This window comes from Pholcus phalangioides, unplaced genomic scaffold, assembly GCF_987345545.1.
Source record: "Pholcus phalangioides strain wild (caught in Gottingen) unplaced genomic scaffold, Ppha-v1.0 ptg000007l_1, whole genome shotgun sequence".
Taxonomy (NCBI): Eukaryota; Metazoa; Arthropoda; class Arachnida; order Araneae; family Pholcidae; genus Pholcus; species Pholcus phalangioides.
In genome coordinates, this window is record NW_028301600.1 from 42,094,333 (window position 1) to 42,112,084 (window position 17,752).

The 17,752-nt window shown below is 39.3% G+C and overlaps 1 protein-coding gene across 1 annotated transcript in view; it reads right to left on the bottom strand.

Annotated features, from left to right (window-relative positions):
- The window catches only part of LOC149085306 (NADPH oxidase 4-like), a 73,889-nt gene that overhangs the window by 48,699 nt on the left and 7,438 nt on the right, over positions 1-17,752 (bottom strand). The window contains exon 2 of the mRNA XM_089233249.1: positions 13,383-13,478. Coding sequence (XP_089089375.1) covers positions 13,383-13,478 — 96 coding nt within the window. The remainder of the gene's footprint in view (positions 1-13,382; positions 13,479-17,752) is intronic.

Below are 17,752 nucleotides of genomic sequence, written 5' to 3' on the forward strand. Positions count from 1 at the left end.
ATTTCACGTTAAAGCAGAGCGTCTCAAACTTTTTCCACCTGAGGCGCCCTTTCCCCCTATTCAATGCTTATCCACGAGCTCCACCGGATCTTCAGAGCAAAGGATCTTCTTTAACAAAGAACATTTTCGAAAACCTCACACCATGACAAAGGTTGGAGGCGCACAGTTTGTGAGAACCCGTGCGTAATAGGAATAATCTTTGATGTTCTAAATTGAAGTTAAACGTTTGAATAGAAATTTTGTTTTGTGTAAAACACGTTTCAAACTGGTTCGTCATGTGTAGAGATTCTACAGTAGTTTCATTTGGTGTAGTATGAGTATACTTGCTTGCTTGGTGAACAACGAAACTATAGAGATGCGGTGAGATGCGGTGGATATCTTATCTGAGAGAAACTAAGAATAAATTTGATACTTTGATATAAAATTGATTTTCTGTCTGTGTGTGTGTGTGTATGTTCTCTATACAAATCTACAATTTTAGATCGATCGTTGCCAAATTTTGCATATATACCAAATGAGACCCGACTTGAACGATAGGCTACTTTAAAATTTCGTTAGAGCAGGGCAAATGCCTCAAATGGGCAAAAAATTGTCGGGCAACAATGGTTTCTCGGCCTCAACAATCACTTTCGGAATGTTTACTTTGGTTACCGTGGTTCCCTAGCAATGCGTTTAAGACGTGTATATGCCTTTATAATGGTTTGTCACTTCTTTAATGGTGCCAGTGCATGGAGAAAACACAGTGTAGCATCAGGTATTATTGCTAGGAGAAATGATAGTCCAAGCTGTTACAAAGGCCAAGTCAGTATCATAGGAAAATATCTCTGTATTGAGAAGTGATGCAGTATATCTATCTAAACGCTTGATTTTTTTGTGTTTACAATAATTCCAAATGATTCTTATTTAGTGCTATTGCGTAACCAAAATGCCCCTAAAAAAACGAAAAGCGATAGGATTTATCAATCCAAAAACAAAAAAAATCAGATTATCCAGGAAATCGGAGTCACTGCAAAATCGGGAATCACGACTTTGTGAAAACCAAAGAAGAGTTGAAGTACTGAGAGCTACCAAAAACTTTCACCAACGCCAATCTCGACGACAAAAAAACAAAAGAAGAACTGTAGCAGCAAGAGCCGTGGAAACAACGAACAGACGCAGAATTCGACTTGAAAAAAATAAAACAAGAACCGCTGCAGCTAGAGGAGAAGAAACGACGGATCAACGATTGAGCCGACTTGAGCAGAATGGGATGAGAACAGCAGTAGCTAGAGGAGAAGAAACGACGATTCAACGAGTGAACAGACTTGAGCAGAATAAGAAAAGAGCCGCAGTAGCCAGAGAAGAAGAAACAACAGATCATCGAGTGAGCCGGCTGGAGCAGGATCGGACAAGAACAGCAGCAGCTAGAGTAGAAGAAACAACTCAGCAGTGTCGAGATCGATTAGAAAGAGATCGTAATCGACTTGGCCGGTCAAAAGAAACAGCATCTGACTTGAAATTGGCAGCATTCAGTTATAATCCAAACTGCAATTATCAGTACCATCCTAAAGTAGTAATTGGAAAAATAAATCAGAAATGTAATTATTGTCAAGCTAACAAATTCACAACTGAATCACCGGGAATGTGTTGTTCAAATGGATAAGTGAAAATATTGCCATTAAATGAACCTCCGGAACCATTCCTTTCTTATGTGTCGGGCACAACATCAGAATCAAAGCATTTCTTGCAAAATATAAGAAAGTACAATTCATGCTTCCAAATGACATCTTTTGGCACAACAGCAACTGTAAAAGAAACAGGTTTCATGCCAACTTTCAAAATTCAAGAGCAAATTTATCACAAAGCTGGATCTCTTCTTCCCAAAACCGAAGAAAGGCCAAAATTTCTGCAAGTGTATTTTATGGGCAATGAAGAAATCGAAGCCAACCAAAGCTGCGATAATATTCCAGGAATGAGAAAAGATATAGTACTAAATTTGCGGACTTCTTTATATTAATAACAATTTAGTTATTTTGTTCAAAACGGCATTGGAAAAAATGCCTTCTGATGAATATAAGATCGTTATACGAGCGGACAAGAAACCTACAGGTGAACATGAGCGACGTTTTAATTCTCCCACCATTAATGAGGTGGCAATAATCGTGGTTGGGAATGAATTCGATAGCCGGGACATAGTCATTCACAAACGAAATAATGCTCTGCAACGAATTTCGGAAACGCATCGCTCATATGATGCCCTTCAGTATCCATTGCTGTTTTGGCAAGGGGAAGATGGATATCACTTCAATCTTAAGCAAACTGATCCCAACACAGGGTTATCAACCACTAAAAAAATATCTGCTAATGCTTTCTATGCATATAGAATAATGGTGAGAGATCAGTGTTCAAACCACATTTTAAAATGTCGCCAACTTTTCCATCAATTCGTCGTTGATATGTATGCAAAAATTGAGAGCGAGCGCCTTCTTTTCATAAGGTTGAACCAAAAGAAACTGCGAGTGGATGACTACATTCACTTGAGAGATACCGTAGCTAGCAATGGAAATGTATCAGACATCGGTCAAACAGTTATTTTACCGGCTACGTTTACCGGAAATCCGCGGCATATGCACGAGTATGCTGAAGATGCTATGTCTTATGTTCGATCATATGGCCGTCCAGATCTATTCATCACTTTCACGTGTAATCCTGCTTGGCCCGAGGTTAAAGAAGAACTTATGGTCGGTCAAGTGCCAAGTGATCGACATGATTTGACCGCGAGAGTTTTTAAACAAAAACTGACAAAGTTTATTGACGCAATAACCAAGAGTTACGTTTATGGGGAAAGTCGCTGTTGGATGTATTCAGTCGAATGGCAAAAAAAGAGGACTTCCACATGCTCATATACTAATATGGCTCAAAGATAAGATTCGTCCAACTCAGATCGACAGCGTTATATCAGCAGAACTCCCCGATTCAAAAAAAGATCCACTGCTGTTTGGAGTCATTACGAAGAATATGATTCATGGACCATGTGGAGCAATTAATCCCAATTCACCATGCATGAAGGATGGGAAATGCTCGAAAAAATATCCCCGACAACTGAGGCAGGAAACGGAAACAGGAGATGATGGCTATCCTCTGTACAGAAGGCGAAAACCTGGAGACGGTGGATACACGGCAAATATCAAATTGAAAGTTAACAACAGTTATAATGAGATTGAAGTGGACAACAGATGGGTCGTACCATATACTCCATTGCTTTCGAAGATGTTCCAAGCTCATATAAATGTTGAATACTGCAACTCTGTGAAATCTATCAAATACATTTGTAAATATGTCAACAAGGGCAGTGACATGGCCGTTTTCGAGTTAGCTGATGGAAGTAGGACAAATGACGAGATCACAAGATATCAAATGGGAAGGTATATCAGCAGTAATGAAGCAATTTGGAGGATTCTAAATTTTCCAATTCATGATCGTTATCCACCAGTTGTGCATCTCAGTGTTCACCTAGAAAATGGGCAACGAATCTATTTCACTGCTGAAAACGCACGAGAGAAAGCTGCCCAACCCCCGAACACAACATTAACAGCCTTTTTCTTTTTGTGTCAACAAGATCTATTCGCAAAAGCGTTACTGTACTCAGAGGTTCCCAAATATTACTCATGGGACACATCGAGAAAAATGTTCAGCAAGAAGAAAAAAGGTTATCCAGTCCCAGGGTATGATGTTCTAGCAACAGACACATTAGGACGCATCTAGACAGTTCATCCAAACAATGCAGAGTGTTACTATCTAAGATTATTGCTCCATACTGTCCGAGGTCCGACATCTTTCACACATTTGAGAACTTTTGAGGGAGAAGTGTGTCAAACATTCAGGGAAGCATGTCAGAAGCACGGTTTGCTCTAAGACGACAAGCATTGGGAGATGACATTATCTGAAGCGTCACTCACGTCCTTTCCTGCTCAATTGCGAAGGCTTTTCGCAATCATACTGACAACTTGCAGCCCATCAAATCCCAAAGATCTGTGGGAAAAGCACAAAACCAATCTGAGTGAAGATATTCTCATGCAAACAAGAAGAGCGTGTCCAGGCTTGGACTTGAACTTCACATCAGACATTTTCGATTAAAGCTTGATATTGCTTGAAAATGCATGTTTAGCCATGAATGGAAAAACTCTCACTCAGCTTGGTCTCGATGCGCCTTTGCAAAACGTGTCCGATGCCCTCGATAGAGATTTACTGAGGGAAACGAGCTACAATAAAAGCCATTTGGAAATTTATGTTGCTGACAACAAGCCCCTTATGAATCAAGAACAACGAGATGCATACAGTACTATTTATCATTCTGTTACTAATGGAAACGGTGGACTTTTTTTTCTGGATGCACCAGTAGGTACAGGAAAAATATTCCTCATCAACTTGCTTTTGGCCGAGATACTTAAAGATGGTGGTATTGCTGTCGCCGTGGCTTCCTCTGGAATTGCTTCAACGTTACTTGATGGAGGACGAACTGCACACTCAGCTCTCAAATTGCCTCTGACTATGACGTTTTCTGAAACTCCTGTCTGTAACATCAGCAAGCATACTGGTCAAGCCAAAGTACTCCAGGCATGCAAGATAATTTTTTGGGATGAGTGCACAATGGCCCACAAAAAGTCTCTTGAAGCACTCAACAGAACCATGCAGGATATTAGAGGAAACTCGAGTATAATGGGAGGAGCTGTAGTTGTTCTTGCAGGAGATTTTCGTCAAACTCTCCCTGTCATCCCACGTTCAACACCAGCGGACCAACTGAACGCATGTCTCAAAGCATCCCATCTTTGGAAGTACACTAAACAGGTTATCACTGAAGATAAATATGAGAGTTTATTTGCAGAGAAATACGGCCATGCAAAAATTCTCGCATCAATTGCTGCGTCTTGGCAATGACAATTTTCCGACGGATCCGACCACCATGCTAATTTCTTTTCCTCCCGATTTTTGTCAGCTGTTACCATCACTCCAGGAAGTTGTCAACAAAGTTTTTCCCAACATCCGTGAAAATTTTAAAAACACCGAATGGCTATGCAGACGAGCAATTTTGTCACCTAGAAATGACAATGTTAATGCAATAAAATGATAATACAAAGCAAGCTTCGTGACCTTCGTTTATAAATCTTTCGACAATGTCGTTGAAAATGATCAAGCCACCTACTACCCAACAGAATTCCTCAACTCTTTAGAACCACCCGGATTACCACCTCATAGACTGGTTTTAAAAGTCGGAGCTCCAATTATGCTTCTGAGAAATCTGGATCCTCCGAAACTGTGTAATGGAACCAGGCTAAGCATCAAGAAACTTATGGTCAACATCATAGAAGCGACAATATTGACTGGAAGTGGTAAAGGTGAAGACGTGTTCATTCCACGAATTCCTATGATACCAACTGATTTGCCTTTTGATTTCAAACGATTGCAATTCCCGGTAAGACTTGCGTTTGCCATTACCATCAATAAAGCTCAAGGACAATCTCTCAAAGTCGCAGGTATCAACCTGGAAAATCCATGTTTTTCCCATGGCCAGCTTTACGTCGCTTGCTCCAGGGTGGGAGCAGCTGAAAACTTATATGTATTTGCTCCGGAAGGAAAGACGAAAAACATTGTTTATCATAAAGCTTTAGAATGATAGTTTCTAAATTCGCAACACGCTTCAATTTTTGTAATTATGCAAGTTCGCACCATGTTTTCTCCCGCATTTTTGTAATTATACAAATTCGAATTTCTATATCATTTTGGCAAATGTGCAAGTACGCAACATGTTTTCTCATGCATTTTTGTAATTATACAAATTGGCATTTCTTTACCATTTTGGCAATTGTGCAAGTACGCAACATGTTCCCTTATCTATTTTTGTAATTATGCAAGTTCGCAACATGTTCTCTCCCGCACTTTTGTAATTATACAAATTGGCATTTCTTTACCATTTTGGTAATTGTGCAAGTTCGAAACATGTTCCCTTATCTATTTTTGTAATTATGCAAGTTCGCAACATGTTTTTTTTTAATCTCATTTTTGTTATTATAAACGTTTGCAACATGTTTTATCTGTCAATTTTGTAAATATACAAGTTCGCAACATATTTTCTTTCCCATTTTTGTACCCGGGCAACGCCGGGTATTACAGCTAGTATCTATATATAATTGATTTTCTGTCTGTGTGTATGTTCTCTATACAAATCCACAATTTTAGATCGATCGTCGCCAAAATTTGGACATGTACCAAACAGGGCCCGGATTGAACGACAGGCTACTTCAAAAGTTCGTCAGAGAAGGGCAGATACCCGAAATGGACGAAAAATCGTCGGGCAACAATGGTTTCTGGGCCTCAACAATCACTTTCGGAATGTTTACTTTGATTACCGTGGTTCCCTAGTAATGCGTTTTACACGTGCCTTTACAATGGCTTGTCACTTCTTTAATCCTGCCGGTATTATATATTTATTCCTTTGTAATGGTTTGTCACTTTTCCAATCCTCCCAATAAATGAAGAAAACACGGGCAGCGCCGGGTATTGTAGCTAGTATTATGCATGATAAAACTGCAATGAAATCTCAGTATAATGATATTCTGCGGATGAAGAAAAATACCATAATAGAGGTATTATCGTTAATCGAGAGACTTTGACATTGAACACTAGCCATCAGGGCCGCAACTAAATGCTTGATCAGCTGAGGTAAGCACATATTTTGACATCCCCCCCCCCTGTAATTTTGAAGAACAGGCTATAAAAGGTGAATTTTGCGCACTCTTCTGGTCCTGGGCAAGATACCTGCTTGTCCCCCCCCCCCCAGTTGCGGCCCTGCCGACCATGGATCACGATCACCATTGGCGTATGCAAAGGGGGTTTAGGGTTCTAACCCCCCCCCCAGAGCCGAGATTATAGGGAAAATTATTATAAAATTATTGCAGGAAAAAAGAACGTAACCCCCCACCCTCGTGAAAATGGCAATACGCCTATGGCAATCACAAGTTTCTATGGGAAAACCATATCGCCTAACCAATTCGTTCTTTTAACTGGCCCATAGGGGAGCTCTATTGTATTGCGTAAAATTATATACAAATCACATAATCATATCTCGAAATGTGATAATATTTATCACACACATACAATTATATTTTATTATTTAGTTTAAATAGACAGTGAAATCTCGATATAACAATATTCTACGGACCAAAAAAGAAAATTGTGGTAGAGGGATTAAAGAGGTAACATTATCCTCACGTGTGATCAAATTTATGCTATTGTAATTTTTTCTATATCGGCATTGTTAATATTATCGGAAAATACGCTTTTATGTATTTATTCGTTACAAAAAATTGTAATTGATTAGTTTATTTATAAAATTCACTTAGATGTGTATTGTCCCTGTACAGAAGCTTACCGCATAGTGCTTTTGTGTGTCGTACACATAGTGCAGCAATACAAATAACGTTAGCTTTCGGTAATCATTTAGTGCAAAATATTGATGTCATCAGACGTCTTCAAAAGAACGAGAACAAGTGGCGAAGTTAAAATTAAATTCAAAACGATTTTAAACAAAATATAAAAAATATTGTTGTAGCGATTTCAAAATTCTCCTAAAAATATCGGGTTATAGAGGCGTTTATCATAGTAGATGATGTCGTTGTACTGAGAGTTTAACATTATGCCAGGCAATTCCAAACAAGATTTGAAAAAAATATCATTGTAGATGTATTTATTATGGATTATGGTTGTAGCGATGTTTTGCTGCATATACAAATGCCGTATCGTATGCAGGATTTTCTCATTTGGGGGGGGGGGGAGGGGAAGGGCATTCAACATTTTTTTCTTCCCGAAAGGGGTTCCCCCTTTTTTTTTTTTACTGAAAAAATACACCATAATCTTTTCTCCAGGGAGGTGCACAAAATTTTTCGGGGGGGAGGTAGGGGGGCCCTGGAAAAATCCTGGCCTGGGGGCCCGGCACTAGCATGGGGGGGCCATGACATTCCTACACTAAAGTAAAGCCTTTGTAAAAGAAGCTCTGCTGATATATGGATCATAGTGGCTATTACGGTCCAATTAGGGCATTGTGAATGTGCGAGGAATCATGTATATGTACGGTTTAGTAGTAGAGTTCCATTTCCCACCACTTTTCAATCAATCAGTCATTTGGCCACTGTGCGGTCGTGTGGGCATCGTGCTGGACACTCTGCGTGAGGATCCAGGTTCAAACCACATTGGCCGCACAATCGAATTGCCGCTCAATTTGAAAAAGTCTCTCCACAGAGAGCAGGAAGACCTTTAACACGATTTATTTATACAATATTGCTTGCCGAGGCCTATACAAGGGAATGCGGTTATGAAGTTTGACAGAGACGATTGATGTTACAAAGGAAATCAGAAACTGTTGTACAATCAAATAATATTTGACGGGAGATTGTTCCAGTCGGTTATTGTTCGAGGAAAGAAACTAAATTTGAAACAATCTGTGGATGGGTTTCAATTTTTATGAGTGGTTAATTCTTTTTGAAAAGTATGAAGCTGGAGTTGGGAAATTGGAAGTGTCGATATGAAAATGACCATGAAGGATTTTGAAGAGTTGGCGCTTGAGTTCAGCGACGGAGGCGGAGGATGACCAATAGTTAAGAATGAAGCGGGCAGATTTATTTTGAATAGATTCTAATTTGTCTATGTTTGATAGAATATGGAGTCCCAGATTTCACAGGCATATGAGAGTCCAGGAAGGATATAGGTTTGGAAGCAGAGATGTCTGAGTTGACGGGTGGAGTTTTTGAGGTTCCGATGAAGAAAAAAAGAGTTTTTGGAGACACTTATGAAAGACGTAATCAACATGGAGATTCCAACGGAGGTCGGCAGAAATAATTACACCCAGATATTTATAGTTAGAAACTTCGGTGATTAAAGAGTTAATTATAGTGTAAGAAGAATCGAGGGGAAGTCTTTTGCGAGTAATTTTCATAAAAACTGTTTTTGAAGAATTAAGGGGTAATTGCCAGGACGAGCACCAACATTCCGAAATAATGTTGAGAAAGTTTTGGAGAAGTGCTTGGTCGGATTCGTTGTGCACCGTTTGGTAGATGACACAATCGTCTGGAAAGAGTCTGATATGGCAATTGATGGAATTAGGAAGGTCGTTTATAAGAATCAAAAATAATAATGGTGAGAACACCGAACCCTGGGGCGTGCCAGACTTAATTTGGAGAATTGGTGAGTTCTGGCACTTAAATTTCCCATTTAAGCAGTTGAACACATAGGCAAAGGTTTTGGAGTTCAAGTAGAAGTTTATTGTGGGAGCACCCTGTCAAAAGCTTTAGAGAAATCTAAGAAAATTATATCGGTTTGGACGTTTTTGTCGATACTGCTTGATAAATCATGTATGAAAAGAGATAATTGGGTAGTTACAAAGATGATCGAAAGCGGTGTTGATTTGAGGAAAATAAGTTTATTGAATCAAGGTGTGAGCGGATTTCTTTGGCAACTATGTGCTCAAAAAGCTTGCAGCAAGTAAAGGTGATATAGCTGTAAAGCCATTCGTGACCAAGGCTCTGTCCCATTAGGGATATAAGCTTTTTACCCCAAGGGGGTTAGACCACGAGGTGATAGCAACTGGTTTGAAATTAAGGGGATTTGAAAGAGATCCTGTGTGTGTGATTTATATTGTATGAATTGGGATTATTAATTTTCCAGTCAGAGGGAAAGTTAGATGAGTTTAATGAGACGATGAAGATAATAAAAAGGTAATTAGAAATTACATCAGTGCAAAATTTGAGAATATGGTTTTTGGTATCCCATCGTGGTCAGTGGAGTGGGGTTTCAGTTTTTTGAAAGGTTCAGAAAGCCTGCTTTAGTGAAGAAGACAGGACCAGTGTTGAACAATGAATCGGAAAAGGAGTACTGAGAAGAAGTGGGATCAGTGGAAAAAGTCCGATTAAATTCTGTGGCGATATCAAGGTTAGAAGTAAGGTCGATATTATCAATTTTAAGGGAAGACGGGTCAGCTGATTTAGCGCGAAGAAAATTCCAAAATTTTGAGGGGTTAGTTTTTAGGTATTTAGGTAAAGAGCTAGTTAGTTAATTTGTTTTTTGGTGAAGGATGAGATCTTTGAGGTCACGTGTAGAGGCTTAGATCTTATTTCTGAGAGAAAGGGAGTTATGGAATTTAAGTTTGGAAACATTTCGGCGAATTTTCCTTTTTAAATGGATAACATGCATGGGCGGAGATACGAGGGGCGGGGGGGGCATTGCCCCTCCCCCCAGCATCAAAGGTGAAATCGACTGATCTAATGCATATATATATATAGATGAACTGACATCATCATCATCTTGCTCCCCAGCAATAATGACCATGCTCCCCCTCCCCAGACTTCGAAGTCTATCTCCGCCTATGATAACATCACGATTAATCCAGGGGGTTAAAGATACATTTTAAAGAGGTATTTTCGATGGGAACAGAGGCTTTGCAGTTTTCGATAACAGGTTTGAATTTACTCCAGAGAATATGAACATCATTTGAGGAAGATGATGAAACGAAATTAAGGAAATGGGTGAGAAGGATATTTTGCAAAAGGGAAAAGTCAGCCTTGTTGAAATTGAGTTTTGCAGCATGTTTAAAGGAAGGGAGAGTGTGATGGAGGGAAAAAATTACAAAAGGCATTTCGTGGTCTGAAATGCCATCAAAAACTGAGAAATCGGAAACCAGGATTTTATTTGAAACAGCAATTAGGTATAATGTAGAGCTTGAGTGGTTCGAGATTCTTGTCGGTTCAAGAATAGTTTTAACGAGATTAAACTTGAGGAAAAGAAAAAGAACTATAATAAAATGGTTACCCGAGAGAGGGACTCCAAGTTGTGCCAGTCAATTCCGGGTAAGTTCCAGTCACCAGCTACGATAAGGAGGTGTGAATTAAAAAATCTATCTAAAATTGATTCCAATTCGACGAAACAGTGAAGATCTGGCGGGGGGGGGGGGTAAATAAAGAGAAAATATTGCAGTTCGGGCAACGCCACTCAGCTACCAACAATTTCAAGATTGGTGTCCAAAGAAATTTCAAGAAGAGGAATGTAGCTGTTAGCTGTTAAAGACGAGGGCAACGCCCCCCCCCCGGGTGTTTCTATCTTTACGAAACACAAGGTAGTTAGGAGGTAAGAATTCGGAATTGCTGATATTTCTATGTAACCAGGTTTCAGTGACAGTAAGAAAATTGGGATTATGAGGTAACAATATAGATTCGAAAGAATGAATTTTATTGGTAATGCTTCTTGTATTAATAGTACCGATTTTGAAGGAATTTTTCTGAGCTGCTGCAAGGGAATTCCAGGTGGCGAAGTTCGGGGCCTAAAGAGGTGGTGGAAGAAGAATGAGGGAAGTCAGACAAGGGGGGGGGGTAGGACTACAATGAGATTAGGAAATCGGGAAAAAAATATTATTAGTGTTATGATCCAAAATGTATTTAGTGTTATTGGAGAGGGCAAAGTTATGAAATAGTTTGACTTTCAAACCAGCATCGTGGAATTTCTGGGAAGCCCTTCAAATCTGTCCCCGCAGTCTGCGGGTCTCGGGAGAAAAATCCTCGGAAATGGAAATGCCGCTTTTTTTCATTTGGAGGCGTTTTTTAGAATTTCGGTTTTGATTTTGTATTTATTGAATTCAAATTATTGGGAGTCTAGATCCGACGTCTCTTTTAGAACCAAGTCTGTGGCAACGGTCAATATCGGAAGGTGAAATTTTGATTTCCGAAAGATCGGAGCAGTAATTAATTATTTTTAATTCAAGCGTCCAGGGGGGTTTCCAAGTCCGACTGTTCCTCCGGGATGCCACGAAAAATTAAGTTGGCACGACGGGAGCGGTCCTCCAGATCTGTTATTTTGCTGACAAGAGAAGAATGGAATTTGGAGAAGTCTGTGAAAGGTCGGATACCTGTTTTTGGAGGTCTTCAATGGGGAAAAATTTGTCTTCAACCGCACTCATCGTTGAGATAAACCGTTAGGTGGATACTGAAAGAGTCTTGTTTTTGTGAGAGAAGTGTCAGTTTTGATTCAGAATAGGCATTTGAGTATCATATATATTAAAAAGGACAGAGGAATCAGAATTATCAGGTGCTTTGGCTGCATCAGAAAGGGAATTGGATCTAGATTGTGTTTGAGAAATTGTGGGCGAGTAGAGAAATTTAGGATCAGGATTCGACTCGATATCTCCTGGAAGCAAGAGAAGAAGGAACAAGTGAGAAGTGAGCGAGAGCGATGGAAAATACAATGAATAGGATGAAAGAACCTCTAACATAAAATGGCAGTGGTGGGGCGATTCAATCGGAAACATATTATACGTGGAATGATAAACAAAACATAGGAAAATATATATAAAACGATCAGGAAATGGATGCGGGATCGACGGAATAATATTGGCAACATGATGATTACATAACATGAATAATCAAGCATTTAACATCTTCACTTCAAAATATGAAAGACAGATGGCAGCACCAACAAGAGCATGAAACAAGCACACCTCTTTGACAACATAAATACGTTAGGGCCACGCATACACACACATACACACACACAATACGTTCCGGCGGGTACTGTTCGTTAGCGATCCCGCAGAGGAATGTGTACGAGGTGCATGTACGGTTAAGTTGTAGTAGTAATTTTCAGTCGTGCGCAAAACTGTCAATTATGACCGTAATTACTAAAAAACTGTCATATGATGGTATCACTGTATTCGCAGATATATTCAAATTCGAAAAACGGGGGAAAAAGGTTGGGGGAAAAACAGCATTAAATAAGGGTAAAACGGTTTACCCGTATTTAATACTGTTTTCTCCCAACTTTCCTGTTTTTCGAATTCGAATATCTCAGTGAATATTGCACTTAAAACCATGGAATTTTTTTCGTTGGCTCCAGGAGAGACAGGGCAACAACTTTCTAATTGAGTTTTAGGGCACTCGATGACTGTATAAAAAGTTACTATTTTTTATTTTAATAACTGTACAAACCCTTGCAACGTGAAGGCCATATCTGAGTACTACACGTTATTTGGAAACTTTCTAACTGAAAGTATACCTCTAGGGTCAACGGTTCGACGGTAAAATGCCATGCTCCCTGTTACCTATCTACCCTGTATATGTTTTACAAACAGAAAAATACAACCGTTTTCTGAAGTAACATTTTTTGAGTACATGACTGTAAATTTTTTCGCAGTACATGACTGTAAATGTTTTCGCAGTACATGAAGAATAGTTTACTTTGAGGGACACTATACATATGCTTAGAAACTGTAAAAAATGAAACATAGCATAACTGCATATACGAAAGTAAACAAATATATTTATCTTAGTACCATCAGAGGAAAGTAAAATACAGATTTTTATGCTCACCCCAATAATCTGACGTAAGTAAAAGTACTTTGGTTCATTCTTGTAATTACAGTATGATGCCCAAAACACTAAAAACATGAAACACATCCATAAAACCTGAAAAATAGTATTTTAATAACAAAATATGGAATTCTATTATACACCATACATCGCTCTAACAGATAGTGGAACTTGAAAGATCGTTTCAAATAATGATTCCAACACAAACGTATTTGCGCGTAACCATCGAATTTGAAGCGACAGAGTAAAAAAACTATGCAGTGAGAACTATTTTATATGGTCATTACAATATAAAGATCGGTAGGTTTAATCATGACGATCACTCTCGCTGTCAGCTCTGTTGTTTAGAACCTGTATATCTAATGAGATCTCTATATAATATATATATCAGATAAAAAATACATATATAATCTGTGGAAAATAAGATATAAGCACCTTGAATCGGCCTTCTACCGAGTGTTGATTCGGGGTCTTGCATGTACTCGTTTCGCGTTGTCAGATCTGTATTCTCAGGATTGCAGCGTTCGGGGGCGGCGGCAGGATAATGATGATGATGTCAATTCATATATATTGATATACATTAGATCAGTCGGCTTAGTCATTGATGCTGATGGAGGGGGGGGGGGCATATGACCTCCCACATGCCCCCTTCCCCCGTATCTCCGCTCACGCTTCAGAAGAATTACCTCAAGGCGCTCGGACTATTTTGGTATGTACAACTAAGCCTTTTCATCACGAAAGTATGAAGATGTGTGAACGTTTCATACCCGAAAATAACTGATAACAGTCGACCCTCAGCAGGGCCGTAGTGTGCCTTTCCGGGACCCCGGGGCAGACTTTTCCTTGGGGCCCTTTTTGAAAGGGTTACTATTATGCAAAATAAGTGTAATTTTTTTGGGCCCCTATTCGGTTGCCCCAGCAAAGTTACGGCCCTGACCCTCGGTGTACGAACTTGACCCTTTTAAGCAGCATTGACGAGATATTTCGCCTATTTGAAAGACTCTTATTTTAGCATTGACAAGCACAGATATTTTGTGAAGTTGATTTCTCAATGGAATACTTTTCCCCTATATCCCTTAGTTTTTCTTCTGAAAATCGGAAAAAAGACTACCTCATTAAAAAATACACGGAATTTTAAGGAGGGGGGTTAGTGAACTCTGCTGTGTGCCGCTTGAAGGGTAAATTCATTCCTGAAGTCTGTTCGTAAACCGAATTGTTCGCAAATCGAAATAATTTTTCCCATCGGAATCATTATATGTTGGATTAATTCGTTCCAGCGACCCCGAAGATTTCTAGTGTGAATTTTGACGATAGTGTTTTACGCTCAAGTGCATAACGTAAAACCAATAGAAATCTCATTTCAGTAACACTTAAAACAATATTTTTCCTAAATAGAGATAGATACAATCCCAACCTTACGAGATAACGCGGGATAATATCCCATACCTCACAGAGCAGGGGCCATGTCTCTTGTTTCTTAATATCCTCCATAACTTTAATATCGAAGCAATCGAAATTTCTGCCTCAAAGCAATCTGCCCACAATGCTTTTCAAACCGGATTCATGGTTAATCACTTGATGCCAAGCTCTTTATAAAAGAGAACTATGGGCAATGTAGAACGTAAATTAAAAGGAGTTTCCAGAAGTTAGTGAGTGTTAATTTTATGTCAGAGATTATTCCAAACCTTTTTGAAAAATTTATTTGATGTAAACATCGGGGTCATCTTAAGAATATCATGTGGCCCCCGGCAGGGCCGCAACTAGGGGGAGAGGGCGGGCTTCATGCCCCGGGCGCTGGATCAGAGGGGCGCAAATTTTATTCTCAAACCTCTCCTTCAACATTACAAGGGGGTGCCAAAATGCGCCACTTGCCCCGGGTGACGAAGCATCTAGTTGCGGCACTGCACCCGGGTAAAGTGATTTTTCTGAGCCCTCCCCCCCCCCCGGCTAGAAATGACTGCCACTGCCTACGGCCAACGGCCATACCATGCTGAAAACACCGGTTCTGGTCTTTCTGCCACTGCCTACAAATTAACATGCTTACTCTCAAAATTTGAACCACATCTCATTTTCATGACACCCCTCTGAACTCGAGACCCCCGGGTCATGCCCGTGTAAGCCCCATGCGTTGAGACACAGCACTGGTAAGCCTTCTCAAAGTTTGAAATTACCCGCTGATCCATGGACTGGATAAAAGGAGTCGTATTTAGAAGAAAGAACTTGAAAAAAAAATCACCACAGAGATCATATACTTCTCAATTCTTTCATTATTCTTTCGGAAATGAGCACTTACACTACTGCGATCATTGGGTACGAAATCCTTTCTTTGGATGGCATTTAACCACTTCCTCTTCAGATCTTCACATTTCGGAAAAGAAAATACAGACACTTTTGGTCCTGACAGATAATTTCCTCTGCAATACGGTATGCACTTGATAGGCATATTTCTGGAAAAATATCTCTACATTAACAATCGGCGACCACGTGCGTTCGTTACGAACTGATGTTTTATGGCGATTATTTGGGACAAGCAGTTTCGGTCGGGGGAGAATGCCGAGAAGAAGAGAATCTCTTTCTCGTTCAAGCCGGACCGTGATGACATCATAGCTTCGAAAATATCGCGGGCGAAGGCTTTCTGCTCTAGAAGGTGTTGGCTCGACCCCCTCGCTACGCTCGGACGTCGCTTCGCTCCTCGGGCCAATAAAGGGGGTCCCTGACCCCGGACCTGGAAATATCAACTCTGTTTTCACCACAACCGGAAACATTAGTAATTCACTAAGCAGATTTTTGAATGGCAGGCATTTGACAGGCCCATTTTTGACTGACGTTGAATTTGCGCCACATTTTGTTTAAAAAATGTTTTCAATTAATTTTTATTAAAATTTTTGGAACTTGAAAGGTTCAATGAGTGCCATAGTATTTTTTTTAAAATTTGTTTACAAAAAGAAATTTAATCTTTTATGGCTTTTCAAAAATGAAATTCTTGGAAATTTTATTCCAATATACTCATCTAGAGAGCATTTTTACCCCGGAAAAGAAATCATACATAATTTTTCCCCCATAGAGTTCGGTAGAAGGGAAAATCTTCCTTGTGAAAATCAGCTTGAAATTATTTTTCTCATAGTGGTTTATGTATTTTTTTTTTTTCGACTCCGTGTCCAAAGTGGCCGTTGTTCGGAGGTTACTTGTAATGTTAAGTCTATGGAACGCATTCGGTTCCGACAAGATGTGGCCGTTATTCTGAGATGGTCGTTGTTTGGAGGTGGCCGTTAGAAGATGTTTTACTGTAATATATTCCTGAAAGAACTTGGGTACGTAAGCAAAGCAGACTCATCACTTTATATAAGGCGTTTGGGATACCGAACTGACTCATCGCCCACCATCTTAATGTGGCAAAAACATTATTTTGTTCAAAGTTACTCCTAATCGTTACTAAAGGCATCATAGGGAACACTATTGGCTGTAGAGATAATACTTACGTCATACTTTGTATAAATATGGTGGATAAACCAGCCTAAGATTTTTAGGAGCTCTACCTAACAAACTTCGGGTTTCCAAGAATCAATGTTTGTAAATGCTGTATTTGTAAATATGGTTTGGCACCAATCCTGAATGGAAACAATTTTAAGCATTTTTCGGACCATTAACACCTTACTATGGTAAAACGTAGGATTTACCAATCTCTTCGGGATTTTACAGTGTTTATATATTTAAAAAAAAATTCGAAAGCGAAATGTTCGATTGCTTTCAGAGTAAATATACATTTTTATAAACTTTATATTAGATCTAAATTGTACGAATCGTAAAGATTAATTTTAAAAGGTTTTCTTCGATGGTGTTTTTTAGCTCGTTTGATGGTGTCCATACGAACCTTGTAAGGGAACGAAACGCCTAACAATTTTCACACTGATCACGTGTCCTCAACTGACCTAGTCTCATGAGATATCTTGTTCTTCCTGTGAGCATGACTTTTTTCTATTTTATAGTTTCTTTTTTTTTCCTTTTCCAAATATATAATGGTTTTTAGATGCTCTTTCTATTTTGTTTCTTTTGCTTCTGGGAGGTGTTTAATTTCAAGTTGTTTACCGCGAGGCTTTTCAATCACTAAAGAGCACTATGAAATCTTATATATGATTAGAATATTTTTCTAATGCATAGTAGGCTTACGTCACGCATTCAACTCGAAGCAATGAGAGGTGATTTATTTGAAGTCGCGTAATTCGGGAAGTTTTAATACGATGCTCACTTATTATGATGAAAGGATACATATGCGTAACATGACTAAACACGACCATAAAACAACTCGCTATCTGTTAGATGTATTAAAAAAGGTCGTTAGATGACATCACATCTAGTTGAAGGAACGGGCA